Below are 14,643 nucleotides of genomic sequence, written 5' to 3'. Positions count from 1 at the left end.
GTAATATATAATTCTGATCAATTTGTACATTTTAGTTTAACGTGTTTACATGCTAACATTTGCTAATTAGCACTAAAAACAAAGTATAGCTAAAGGCTAATGGAAATGTTGTTAGCAAGAATTCATCTTCTGGGATCACAAATATCTGCACGTAATTTCAAGTCTGTCAGGAGGATGTTGAGATGTTTCTGTCGGGACCAAAGTGGTGACATTGGCAGCCACACTACTGAGGTTTTTAAATAAAAAATAAATTAATTTAAAAAAGCACGTCATTTAGTAGGCCTATATAAAATAGGATTATAATCCCATTAAATTACTTGTAATTGGTGTAAAAACACTTAATTTGGGTCACTCATATGTAACATGTAGCCTCTAAACAGTGACTCATGAGTGAGTCATGTCAGCAGATAAGACAGTGAGGTTACTATTTAACTCTTTTGTGACTCACAGTACAAAAACTGCATTGTTTCAGTTGATTACTTCAGTATTTAAGAAGCACATATTGATCGATTTGAATGTCCCCAAACTGTAGACAAAGTTTTGAGGTTTTATAGGTCAGTGAAATGTGAGCAGGACTTTGATCCAGTTGTGTCATCTGACCTGCAGATTATCTTTACTGAGCTAAAGTCTTCCTCCTCTCAGATGAAACTACTGATAAACATCCAGCTGTTTTCATATGACGCACAAAGAACATTATCAGGCCACGTAGATGTCCCACTCTGGAGATAATCAATACTGTTTTCATCACAGGTTGCATAATTGAAGAGGAGATATCTAAAATGAAAAAATGTGTTTTCTTTTCTTCTCTGCCTCACAAAGTGTTTTTGCTCTACAACTTCCAAAATACACCATTTTCACTTAAGAAAATGTTGACATTCATTTCAGTTTACTTTAAAGACTGTATCTCTGGAGCTGTATTGTTGTAGCTAATGAAAATGACATGTAATTTGTCTTAGAGGTATGAGCAGAAAACTTATTTTACAGTTTGAACTCTTATCCATACAACTAAAAAGTAAGCCAGTAATCAACCTTGAACTGTACAAGGAGCCACAGTAATGTAATGACCAATATTGAGCCACGGTATCAGAAACACTTTTTTGTGTTACCTCTCTAACAGTAAATACTTATGCAGTTTTACTTAAAGCTGTGCTGCTCAATATTTTTATATTAACGTAGGGCCAAATGACTGTGTGTAATGTTATGAAAAATGTCGTGACAAATCCAGAGAGAATTATCGTCCTTGACATTGAGAAATTAAGCCAATGCAAAAGTGCAAAATACTGAAGTTCATCGACATACCACTTGGGGCTGGCTCCAAAACAGAGCCAATCCCCACAGAGCGCCCCAAAGAATGATGATTTTTTTTTGGCCGACACAGAGTTAACTTCACCGTGGTTACCGCATCAAAACGCCAATGGGATTTTTCCATTGGGTTATGGATTATTGCAGAAAATAAGATTTGCAGCAAACCAACATTTTCAGCAAAATAATCATCACATATGAACTCCACTTTTAGGATTTTTTAATACAATGGCCAGAAGTAAAAAACTGACATTAGACTTTAAACAAACTACACAACGGTCGCATAATTCAACGTCCGCGCCACAACAAAGCTGTAAAGCCGTGTTCGGTGCGGCTCAGCGTGATGGCGCTCTGTTGCTCATTTTGCCACTTGTAAGCGACCGCCTTTTTAAAAACACAAAGCTTCAAAGTTTACAGCTCATGTTAACCTGAAGCTTACTTCAGATTTGTTTAAAAAAACATTGACTTTGAGACGAGGAAAGTGAGAGTGCTGAAACTGTGACTGATTTCCAGGTTTTAGGACTCGTTTCTGGGGGACTCTACATTTAGGAGTTTGTTTAGACCAAAACAAAGTTAAAACAAGAGTGACTTTTGAACTTCATCAGGAGAACATAAACAGGACTCTAGTGTGATGATGTTGCTCCGTCACTGCCAGATGAGTAAATAAGACACTGTTTGCTAACAGGTGACAGTGTGTCATTATATCATTTTTATGTTTGCATTTCTCCCAAGATGCCAAAAAATCAGTTACTGCAACTTGAAGTGAAATCTTCTGTATATGTTTTGCTATTTTTAACTGCAACAAGAGCCTTTTGCCCACCACCTACTGTGTAATTACTTCACACAATGCTGATTTAGTGATATCAAACCATCCAGATGCCAGAGAATCATAGACTAAACAAGGCAATGACACTGAAATCTGACGTGGAGTGGCAGCAGGGACAACAAACTGTCCAGCAGGGCAACCAAAGAAGGACTTTAGCCTTCAATATGACTATAAAAGTGATGATCAGACATCTGCAAAACAGTCAGACTCAGAGCAAAGAAGAGACAAGCTGCCTCTGTAAGGTATACATATACTGTATATATTTTAAGTTATTATCTTATCACCATGACCAGTTGAAGTGTGACAATATATATATATTTTTACATGTTTATTTTCTTTATTCAACAGACAAATTCAATCATGAAGGTACTTGTGGTTCTCGCACTTTTCTCTGGTGAGTGATTTTTTTTCTTCAAATAAATGTAAACCACCACTGGGTGAACAGATGTTTGGGTTTTATTAAACTGGCTGTTTTATCTGCAGTTTGCAACGCCAACATCTTGTGGCAGGAGCCGCCCAAGAGCGATCTGGAGCTGGTGAAAAATGCTTTCTGGGACTACGTTGCTAAAGCGACACAAACCGCCGAGGACTCCCTGAAGCAGATCAGAGAGTCTCAGATGGGACAGGAAGTGAAGTAAGAGCTAAAAAAGATGTTTGATGACATTAGAAAAATACAATTATTGTGTCAATAACAAAATTAAAGAAGTCTCCTTTAAAATCACACATTTAATTTAACATGCAAACCAGGTAATCCCTAAATTTAGAGATATAATAATGACATCTAGTATTTGTCATTTATCTTATGAATGCCTTTTCGTTAAATTATTTTGAAATGTGGAAATAAACATGGACTAGCTCAAGGGGTCAGCCAGGAAAAAAAGACTTAATATTTTTGTATGTTAAAAAAGGACTGTAAATCCTTTGTTGCTGCATATATATATTTTATTTTAATGTTTATGCTGGAATTCGTGGACATTTTTCTGTTTGTAAAGAATTTCATGGCTTAGATGTTTTAGTCATGTATATTCAGCATTTGTTCTATGATGAAAATCCTAAAATAAAGGTTTAAAAAACAGTTCACAATAAATAAAATAAACAGCACTTATTAATCAGTCCAAAAATGGACTTGATAGTCAATATTTATTTGGAATTAATTTGTTTTCTATGGGAAATATTACATTCATATGTGTAAATAGACTCGAAAGAAACCTAAACACACACACACACACACACACACACACAACACACTATATATATATATATATATGTTTATAGTTTGTCCTGCATGTTTTTTTTGTTCTTATGTTTTTTTTTTGCTGGATCCTACTTCTTGTTTGTTCATTTGTACATATGCTTGATGGAAGAAATGAAATAAGCTAATTTAAAAAAAAAGAAAAAGACATTAGAAAAACACTTTTTGTCTCTTTTCAATAACTGTTTTCTATTTTCTGTCAGTGCCAAGATCTCTGAGAGCACCACGCGGTGAATGAGTACGTCGCCTCTCTGCAGGCTCGGGTGGCTCCTCTGACCGAGCAGTTCACGACTCAGTTCAACCAGGAGGTCGAGCAGCTGAGGGCTCGTCTGGAGAAAGACGTGAGCGCCTCCACCGCCAACGTCGAGGAGATAGTGGCAAACATCCAGAGGCAGATGGAGGAGCTGAAGAAGGAGGCGACCCCCTACGCTCAGGCCATGAACCCCGAGGCCCTGAAGGCGCCCTGCTGACGAAGACCAACGAGCTGAAGGAGCAGCTGGATAAGAGCACCACCGACCTGCAGGCCCAGATGACCCCTTACACCGAGGAGATGAGGCAGAAGATGGAGCAGAGCGTGGAGGAGTTTCAGAGGAGCATGATCCCCCTGGCGCAGAGCTTTGAGACCGGGCTGGCCCAGAAAACCCAGGAGATCCAGGAGAACCTGGCTCAGACAGGAGAGGAGCTGAAGGCCAAGCTGGACGCCACCGCTCAGGACCTGCAGGCTCAGCTGGCCGTCCTGTGGGAGTCTTTCATCGCCAAGACCCAGTGAACACGACTCCTATCAGCCTCCACACAACAAATATTTATTTTAACATCACCCAGTGTGTATTTTACTAAATAAAGAATTTAACAATCGAGTTCACACTCTCAGTGTCGTAATTAACTCTTTGAAATCTGAGCAAATTGGCTTGATTTATTTCAAAAACATGGAAAAGGGCAATGACCATAATCCTGAAATTAGCAAGAGATTAGTAAAAAAAAACAAATTAAAAAAAAAAAAGAAAGAAAAATACCTGAAAAATAGCACACATACAAAAAAAAAAGAAAATGGAAGTGAAAAACAAAAAAAAAATCAAGGAAACTACTTTAAAAGGTGCTTAAAAATAATAATAATTCCGTGACATAATTTTCAATATATAATTATCATAAATATTATAATTTTCTGGACATTTGTCTCTACCGTTTTTTAAATCATTGTCTAATTACTAATTTCTTGCAATTAGCAGGACATTTTATACCAAGTTGCCCATTGCCTTTTTTCCCCATATCTTTGAAGAAAAGCTCAGTTGCAAATAAATACGTCTTAGAGCAGCACAAGAAAAGTGTCGATCCAGGTTTCAAAGGGTTTAACATGTAATAAAGATGATTCACACAAAGAACTTCTTTATGGTGGTTGTACAATCAAACAATAAAGTTTTATTACAATAAGTGAGAGTCACAGTGTCGTCTCATGACTCGGCCCAAAAATTGTCGTGGTTTCGATTTGAAAAATTTTAAAAAGTTTTGAACTTTAATACCAATAAATCCATACAAGATAACTACAAGACGGAAACACACAGAATTCATTCTGCTGTGGGTAAAACTGCTATATACTAACAAAGTTTTTAACACATTTTTTATGTAATTGTGATACATTAAACAAAATGGTATTACATTTGTGAAGAGCGCATTTTGACTTGTTAAGGACACGAAATTCATTTTTTTAAACTTGTGGCTTGACTTGGAATTGTCTGAATTGACTTTGGACTTGAGTGCAAAGACTCGAGACGTACTTGTACTTGCAAAGCAATAACTCTGAGTGTTACTCACACTGTGAGTTTTTTTATGCCTACATTTTACAGAAATTGCAAAAACAAACAATAAGCCTTCAAGAAAAAGAGGAAGTCTATTTGTGCTCGCTAACAAAACTGCAACTGTCATGAGCAAATTTTGAAAGTTCGTGGGGGTGATATGACAGGGTTCCTACATCCAAAGGCATATTGAATTTAATACTTTTTAATACTTTTTAATACTCGAGATGAAATTTAAGAACAATTTCCCAATAACCAAAATGAAAATATTAAATCCCATGAACAATTTTGTTCAAATGTTCATTGTAAATACAAAGCATTTATTGGTGATTTTTATTACTGATTTTGTGTGTCTCACTTTGTTTGTGGGATTATAACATATTATATGCTTCAATAGCCATCATGAAGAGGTTAAGAAGAGAGTTTAAGTAATTATTTTTTTTATAAAAAAAACATGTAACTAATTATTTTGAGTTTTTACCATGAAACGTAAAAAAAAAATCATAAAATCCTTCTTCGATGTTTTTGTATTTTTAAGACTTTTGAAAGACTGATTTAAGACATTTGAATACACATTAGGGCTTTATTTTAATTTATTTTATTTTATAAATTCAATGCTTTTTAAGACTTTTTAATGAGATGCATGAGAGAGGCTGGGTAATAAAATAGTAAATTATTAAGCAAAAAAAAAACAACTTAAGCGATAACTCACACATAAGAGAAACTGGCCAATATTGCCTGCAAAAAAAAAAAAAAAATCACCATGCCCCTTATGTCTGCCATACTGACATCCCATTTGTGTAAATTAAATTGTACTTATTCGACAGTTTTGTGTAGTTTAATTTTCATGTTCTGAGGCTTTGAGAGGATATCTGGGTTCACTTGAGCCTCCTTATAAAATGTGTATGAACTCACACAAGAAAACGACCAAAGACGTGCAGGGTTTTTTTGTAAGAAATGGTATTTATCAGTCTCCAAGAGGTATATACAGGTCATATATATACTGTTCCATATGTATTTAACATAAAAAGGCAACAAAACAGGTGATGGAGTTGTGAACGCGACATGCAGTACAGCACACTTCCTCCTGCAGCTGGTAAACTCGTCTGTAACCGATAAATCACCCGTAACAAGCAAACAACTATTTCATTCGATGCACACCAAAGACGGACTTTACAGTAAAAAAAACAAAGAATAAAATTTGAAAATGGAGCGACAGGCACTGAACTCAGTGACAAAAACAAAGAGCTCTGTAATTCTGAAATGTCTCTTAAAGAGTAACGTCTGTCTACTGGTTTGTGTCGAGAGTCCACAGTCAATAAATCCCTGACCAGTCACGTTATTCGTTTCACTTCTGATCGTTCAGCCCATTAATCTTACGTGTGTTAGTTTTACATTATTACCGGCGTTCACCACATTTGATGAAACCAATAACATGACGATGGTCGAATCGAGCGACGGACTGACGTGACGGGACACACAGTGTTGTACATGGCATAGTCTGCTCGTTCCATAGTGAGTCTGTCCTTTCTGTGAAGTCGTCTGCAGGTGAATAACCCGCCGCTGAGTCAAGTTTAACCGATGGTGACGCCAAAACCGCACTGGAACTTGTTCTTGCGGTGGTTGAGGAAGGTGCAGAGGACCAGAGAGAGCGGCAGCGGGAGCAGCTTCTTTTCTAACGTTGCACCGACTACCCAGTTACTGTCCACCGAACCTGGAGGAGACAGAAAATTCGATTATATGCAGTGTAACAGAAACATGTGTATGTATATATGCGTTCCTGTGCACTGTCCTGTGTATAATAAAAAGTGATTTTAAAAAAATATATATTTAAAATCTTTTTCTTAAAAAAAAAAAAAATAGCATTGAGGTGACTAAAAAAAAAGGGACATTATCCACCTCCTCCCATCGCTCCCCACAGATGTGCAGAAGAGAGACAAAGAAAAAAAACTCCAACAACTCCAAAAAAGAAAGAAAAAACCCCACAAAAATTAGTATTTATGGGCCATTTTTCTGTTGTAATGTAACAACCTTTTGCTGAGAATTTTCTTCTAAAACTGGCAATTTCAAATTTAAAACACATAAAAATGCTGACACATATTACTGACTCTTGACTGTAATATTTGCCTGGATGCTTAAACACAACCAGGACAAAATATCTTCAGTCGTCTGTTGTTAAATTTTAACCTCCATCAACCTAAAGATTAAACAACGACAGCCTTTAGGATTTGTCTGTTATCTGTAGCTACATAAAAAATTGTGCTGGTAAAAAAAAAAAAAAGGTAAGCACTAATCACTGTGGTGATGAATGCATATCTAAGAGTAAAACCCCTGTAAAAGCGAGTTTACACATCGTACCTTTAAACAGTAAGTTAGCTTTAGGCACGTCTAGCTGGTAGCCGAACGACACACTGGTGTCCTGCATGCGGGTGCTCGCCTCAAACTCCACGCCGAGCTGCAGCTGTTGAAGAGCGGCAGACAGTCAAGATCATGAGTGCAGATTTATGAAACATGCAAAAACACACCTGGATCAGAGAGCATTTATTCATTTCATGTGAGTGTGAGCAGGTTTCCTTAACTGAACAAGCGGCTACGTTTTTGTAAAGTTCTGGGAATTGTAAGTCACCTAACCTGCTCATCCAAGTCAAGTCACTTTTATTTATGTAGCGACACAAATCTGCCTCAGGGGGGTTTAAAATCTGCACAGCACACTGCACCTTTTGTCCCTAAAGTTAGTGAGTTAAAAAAAAACATTGCCCAAAAAAAACCCTTTAACAGTAAATAAACAGAGGAAACCTCAGGAAAAGCAACAAAGAGGGATCTCTAAATCTGGACAAACAGACACAACAGATGATTCAGGATTCTGCAACACGAGTTCTGATTAAGATAAAGCACACAACACACCCGTTTTAATATGTTACGTTGGCTTCCTGTTAGTTTTCGCATTGATTTTAAATTTCTTTTATAAGGTTTTAGGCCCTGCATGGCCTAACACCAGACTACATCTCAGAGATGATTTCAGCTTTTGAACGAGGAAGGTCCCGCTCGTCTTTTTAGCTGCTCCACAGAGAAGAACTAAGACATTTGGTGATTTTATTATTATTATTATTATTATGCTCCAAAACGCTGGAACAGCCTGAGAGGAGCTGGAAAAATTGGTACTCTTAAATGTAAACTAAAAGCCTATGTTTATTTATGCAGTGTGTTACGATCAAAATGTTATGGTTTAAAATTATTCTACTTTTAAAGATCCATTTTTGCTTATTTCATATGTTGTTCTTGTTTCTTCAATCAAAGTGTAAAAGCACTTTCGAATTGCATTTGATTTGCTGCTAAATAAACATTTGATTGATTGATTGAGATGCTGTGTGAGCTGAATAACCAAGTTAACAAAATGACAGTAACACACTGCATAAAAAAATGATCACAAAATAATAATGAGCCAGAACTATCTCCACAGGAGAGGGAAAAAAATGTTTTAACAAAAATGTTACATATCCAAACCAAATCACAAACAAAAGCTCCTAATTTTTTACAGTGAATTTTACCCGAGAGTCAAAAACAAACGTTTCAGAGGCAGCAGTTACCTGATCGTTGGCTTTGTGATAGTATGAAGCGTGAGCTCCCGCCGAGCCGAGCGTCAGTGTGGCGATGTAGTTACTGCCTGCACAGAGACGTTAGGTCAACGCTCGTTTAAGCAAATAAAAACACAAAAATTATGGACGCAAAGCCCGACAATAACTCGAGTCTCACCTGTGTATCTGCCGACTACTAAAGACATCACCGAGCCCTCCTCTCCCGGCCTGCGGTGGTAAACCAGCTCCCCTCCCAGAGCCAGAGCCGACGTTATGGACTGGAGGTAGTGTGTTACAACAATACCTGACAGGAGGAAACAAGATATGTTCAGGTACAGAACAAAAGTTTAAAAAATCCTCAAAAATCGAAGGATACAAAAAAATTTAATTTTGGTCTTCGGATGACAAAATAGCGACCGAAAACCCACCAGAGCCGACGAGGACGTCTGGGTTTCCAAGTGTGATCGTTGCAGTGAAATCTTCTCCCTTGAACTCAGCGTCTCCTTGCCAGTTCACAAACTTGTGCTGTTGTGTCTGAGGACAGATTTTCGACAAAGTTAACATTATGGTCGAACTGTTAGTGGATTTTAAGGGTAATACTGTTATCATTATTTGAAACTTTACAAAAAAGACAACGACACATCAACACATAAAATACTGTAACCATTTTTGGTTAAGAAGATCCTTTTCTTGATTATTTTCTATTTACTAACTGTGACCAATGTATATGATAAGAGAGAGTTTACATTTTAAAAATAAACTTTCCAGCGGCCTCTGGTGGACATAATTTGTAACCACGCAGATGTTGATTAAGTATATTTCACATTTCTTTATTGTAATTTCCTGCCAAGACATGCATTCATACAATTTATGTGATAAACTAAAATCAGGCTGGCAGATTTAATGGTCGAGCTCCATTAAAAATTGTACAAAGTGAAGAAATGAAGAGAAAATAAATACAATTAAACATATTACTATTATATATATTATATTAAAAATAGTTTGATCTTTACCTGGAAGGCCAGTTTGGATCGTATCCTGCTGCTGATCTGGTGGATGACCTGCGCGTTGAGGCTGCCACTGTTGTCCATGTCTCCCACCATGACTGGAAAAAACTGAACATAAAGAGCTTTTATTTTACGGTTCATATATAGAGAATATAGAAAAGCCTCACAGATGAGATACACGGTGACTTTGGCGCAGTGTACCTCCGCTGGACCCATCTGCTTTGTTCCAACATATGTAGCACCGAACCTGTAGGTAGAGTCTCCCATGGTGCTCAGCAGCACCGTGTGATTCACCTGTAGGAGATTTACACTATTAATAATAATGATAATAAAAACAACATTAATAATAATAATAATCTTCATTTTTATAGCACCTTTTTTACACAAGAAAAGCAGCACAACACACTTGACAGTAAAAACAGGCCAGCAAGGCAATTAAGCATTAAAAGATATTCAAAAACAGTTTAGAACAAAAACTGAGAGCTTAAAATCATGAGATAATAATTCATAAAATCAATTAAGATAAAACATTTCAAAAGAATTGCAGAAATCTGAATGGTAAAAAGACAAGTTTTAGAAAATCAGAGCTAATTAAACACTAGCGTGGACAGATGCGTCTTTTAAAAATATTTAATGAGCTGGCTTGTGTTAGATGCTTTGGGGTGTAATTAAAGAAGGCTGCATCCCCGTTTTTCTTTTTCGGCTGTTGATGGGAACCTCCGATAAACCAGCAGCAGACGATCGCAGTGTTTGTGGAGGTAAATGGTTCACTGGGAAGTTAGCAATGTAGCTTTGTTTGAGACCAGTTTGAGCTTTAAATACAAGCAGGAGGACCTCGAAATTCATAAACTCTAAGTGTAAAAGGAAGCCACGGCAGAGAAACACTGATCTAATGTGCTCTCTCCTCTTTGTTTTGGTTGATATCTGAGCTTAAAATGATTCTTTGATTGCAGATCAGTTTATTTGGTAGCCTCGCTCAATTATCAGACTTCTGAGAGTGCATCGGATTTTCTCCAAACTAAAAACTTTGAATATGTAGTCTGGCTTTATTTTGTAGGTACGTTTGTGAGTTGATCATGTAAACAGGGCTGATTTGTGTTTGTAAAAATTTCTAATATAAAAAGAAACTTAACTGACCTGGAAGTGGTTGCTAAGGCCCTTGTTGACAACTAGCCTGACGCCTTCCATCTGCATGGGGAAAACCTCTGAGAGGAAAAACACGGACGCAGTTAGATGCAGAAAAGACACAGAGGGAAATCTGGTAATACGGGTAAAGAGCTAGAAAATTATTTCACAGAGTGTGACTCCTTCAATCTTGACTCAAATGACCTTCTTCAGTTACCTCCATTTACCTTTGCACTTGCGATGACACTCATCAAAAGCACCCGGGTTAGGCAAAGGTGTTTCTGCCTCCTGCTCCTGTCCCGAGGCGGCCCCGGCAGGGGGTATAACGGGGGACACCGGAGGCATCCCAAAGCCAGGCGGCACCGTCAACCCAGGAGCAGCAGCAGCGCCGCCGGAGGCAGGTGGTGCAGGGTTGGGGGAGCTGGCAGCCAAAACACTGCCCATCCTGACAGAGAGAAGTTACGGGAGAAAACAAGCGAGAGGGCGAGTGACGGAGTTAAAACCAAGAGAGAGAATTTGGCTGCAGGTACGTCAACACAGGAGATAATATTCAAGCAACATGTTCAGAGCTGCTAAGATTGAACATCTGAGGGTATTAGTGGCTGTCACACTTTACCAGGGCTCCTACAGCTTAAGGCAATTTGGATTTATGACTTTTTAAGACATTTTAATGCCACTTGTTATTTAATTTAAGACCAATTTTACAGTCGCCAATATAAAAGAAAAAATGTACTGACATTAATAACTAGGTTATGAGAAGTTGTTCTTCTGACTCCTTTGTGTTCATGTGCTTTGAGGTTGTAAACTGGGAGGCTACAAAGACGATGGGCTGCATTTAATGTTAACAGCATTTAAACAAAAGGTTGATAACCGTTTCTGGTTTATTTATATTCTGTGAGTTATTTTATTTTATATCTTTAATAAATTTTACATTTTTATATATGTGTATATATTTTTTTTAATCTATGTTAGCATTAATACATTAATACCATATTTCATGATACAACAATGTAATCAGGGTTAGGTTGGTTAGGGGGATATTTAGATACCTAAATTGACATTTTTAAACGATCCATTACCATTAGGGCAAAAGCCAGTGTTTGGTTAATTTAAGGAGCGTTTTAAAATTATGATGTCAAGTCTAACTATCAATTTTTGATTACAAAAAGGTTTAACGCCATTGTTATAAAATCCACGCTGATTACAATCAATGTTAGTATACTTGCCTGGCATGCTTTATAGTTAAAAGTTTGCTTGCTTGTTACAGCTAATAGATGCACATACTAAAATGTGCAACTACTAAAAGTAAATGATAGCTACTAGGAAGGAAATTACAAAATATGTAATTTTTTACTGTCAATTGTTGACACCGTTTCCATGTTTCCCAACACTTCTACTGCCCTGAAACGTCTCGCAAACGTCATAACTTGGCAACTTGAGTATTACCAAAATTTCCCACTTGTAATTATGACTTTGGATGGCCGTTCATGGAGTTTTAACTCGTAAACATCAAATAAAATCAAACCAAACTCTATTTATAGAGCACTTTTCATACATTAAATGTAGCACAAAGTGCTTTACAGTTAAAAACATAAAAAACCAAAACAAAATATATGAACCAACCCCCCCTTTCCTGGCCCACCCACCCCCCAGAACAAAAACAGAAAAACAACATTAAAAAGGCACAGAACAGAATAGCTTTGGATAAGAAACATGACTGAGCGCAGACGACTAAACTGAGGAAACGCCATCAGAAATGTGATATTTCTGAGGAGCAGGTGAAGGCAGCACCAGACCCACCCTGATGACATCATGGGGGTTATTCGCTCATAAATTTAAAAAACCTCTCCTCAGAGCAAAAGAAGACATAAAGCTGAGGCACAGGCCTCAGACTGAGTAAAACCTCCTATTATGAGTAAATTGACGTACATGTGTGTAACCGGCGGATTAACCCTTTAACCTTTCACACAGCTCATGTTCATTCATAGAAAGTCAGAGCAGCAGCGGCTAAACGGCTGACTAATGACAAGAAACCATAACGTTATATAACAGAGAGAAGTAAGAAAACAGTGACCGCTGAGTGTTTTATTTCGACAGATGTTTCTAATGTTTTGAATAAATCTGCCTCACCGACAGACCAGAGTGAAAAAGTTAGCTAAGCTAGGCTAGCTAGCGTCCAACCAGCAGCTGACAGCGTTTAAAACAAGCGGTTGCTGCTGCCGGAGGAAAAACAAAGAGCGCTTTATGAGACTTCGACTGCTGGAAAAAACAGCTCATGTGCCCATTTATTTCTAGTTAAACGTCTTGTTTTAAAAAACAGATGCTAACGGCGGCTACTCACGTTGTGATTTCCAGAGGACGATGCAGCCGGAAGTTGAATCCGGTGGCACCAAAGAAGAAGACGAGAATGCCGCTGGGTCCCGCCTGTTTTCTCAGAGTGCATTCTGATTGGATGATGGACCATAAGGCTGAGTAATGATTGGCTCAAACGCCTGTCAGCAATTTTATGTGTCTGACGAATCGAAGGCGTTTTCAGTGCCAATGACATCATGCCTCTACTCAAACACGATTGGCTAATGTATATGCGGAGGGGCGGGGCTTTTTAAATCTGAGGTTGCTGATTGGCGGAGAGCCTCGCCGGGCCGCAGAGAGCAGAGCCGGTGTAGTAAAATGTTATGTAGGAAAACCGTCAAGGTCAAATAACAGCCCGAGGGTCTGCAGACAAAGTCATAACGTCCCAAAACGTTTATTTTTAGCTGACACACAACAGCGCCTCTATCTTTATCCAGCCACAGTTAAACACAGCAGCAGCGTTCAGGGGCCAAAGAGCCCAGATGTTTTCACTGTACAGTGTAAGGAGGAACCAGTGTGCACACCTGCGGTTCAAGGTGACATAACTGACTTACAATCAGTATTTTATATTGTACATACATGAGGCATATTCATAAATAATGTTATTCAAAGTCAAATATGTGAAATGTTCAGATTGGATTTAATCATATGGTCCCTTTAACCCTTCAAACCCATCAGTTTTCTTGTCCCTTTTGCAAGTATTTAAACCTTTGAAATGTGTTGTCTTTCAAAACATGGACATAACAGGCAATCAGCCACTTGGCATGATATGTCCCTCCTATTAAATTAAATAAATAAATAAATTTTATATATATATATACATATATATATATATATATATCAAGAGAGAGAGTTGATTAAAGACTAATATATATGGATGCAGATGCATGCAGAAGAGCTCGACTCAAAGATATATTAAAAGATGAATAAATTAAATTAGATAAAGAAATACTTGTGTCAATTAAGACTTCTCAAAATCAATACTAAGACTATTTAATTAAATTTAAGCCTTAATATTTACATTTTTAAACTGTGTGTAATGAGACTTGGTGTTAGATTTAGGACAATTTTTTACAATAATCAAAATTAAATCAAAAACACAACTTGGCATCAATTTTTGTTTACTACAACAAAAAAGTTACTTGGTGTTAATGTGAGAGACATTCAGTAAAATAAAGGAAAAAAACAGATATTACCTATTACTTTAAGATTTTTCAATACAACATCAGAGAGAAAGGAATATATAAAACCTGCTTACTTTTCTTAGCATTTTTAAGACTTGAAAGACTGATGTAAGACTTTTAAAGACTTCATTTTAAAAATGATTAATTCAATGCCTTTTCAGCCTTTTTAAGGATCAGCGGTAACCCTGCACATACTGAAGGAAAACCCAAAATATCTGCATCCTTCTCTG

General features: G+C 37.4%; 1 protein-coding gene and 1 pseudogene across 1 annotated transcript; one reads left to right on the top strand and one right to left on the bottom strand.

Moving 5' to 3' along the window:
- Positions 1-2,277: 2,277 nt before the first annotated feature.
- LOC121957970 lies at positions 2,278-4,237 on the top strand (annotated as a pseudogene).
- Positions 4,238-6,112: 1,875 nt separating this feature from the next.
- On the bottom strand, positions 6,113-13,238 carry tomm40l (translocase of outer mitochondrial membrane 40 homolog, like). Its single transcript, XM_042506524.1, has 10 exons — positions 13,219-13,238; positions 11,105-11,322; positions 10,890-10,957; positions 9,954-10,046; positions 9,759-9,860; positions 9,174-9,279; positions 8,924-9,049; positions 8,758-8,834; positions 7,529-7,631; positions 6,113-6,884 (listed from the first exon to the last, which is right to left on the bottom strand). Exons 2-10 carry the CDS (start codon positions 11,319-11,321, stop codon positions 6,745-6,747), a joined length of 1,032 nt encoding a protein of 343 aa, XP_042362458.1. The 5' UTR covers position 11,322; positions 13,219-13,238; the 3' UTR covers positions 6,113-6,744.
- Between the last annotated feature and the right edge of the window lie 1,405 nt (positions 13,239-14,643).

Source organism: Plectropomus leopardus, chromosome 18 (genome assembly GCF_008729295.1).
Source record: "Plectropomus leopardus isolate mb chromosome 18, YSFRI_Pleo_2.0, whole genome shotgun sequence".
Lineage (NCBI taxonomy): Eukaryota > Metazoa > Chordata > Actinopteri > Perciformes > Serranidae > Plectropomus > Plectropomus leopardus.
Note: the sequence above shows the minus strand (reverse complement) of the source record. Positions and strands in the feature narration are given on the sequence as shown.

Bases quoted from the DNA above. Each gene is read 5' to 3' on its own strand.
- tomm40l (XM_042506524.1), bottom strand. From the start codon at position 11,321: ATGGGCAGTGTTTTGGCTGCCAGCTCCCCCAACCCTGCACCACCTGCC. The intron at 10,047-10,889 runs GTCAGTTAAGTT...AATCTCCTACAG, and splicing joins GCCTTAGCAACCACTTCCAG to GTGAATCACACGGTGCTGCT. The intron at 6,885-7,528 runs GTACGATGTGTA...TGTCTCCTCCAG, and splicing joins AGCTAACTTACTGTTTAAAG to GTTCGGTGGACAGTAACTGG.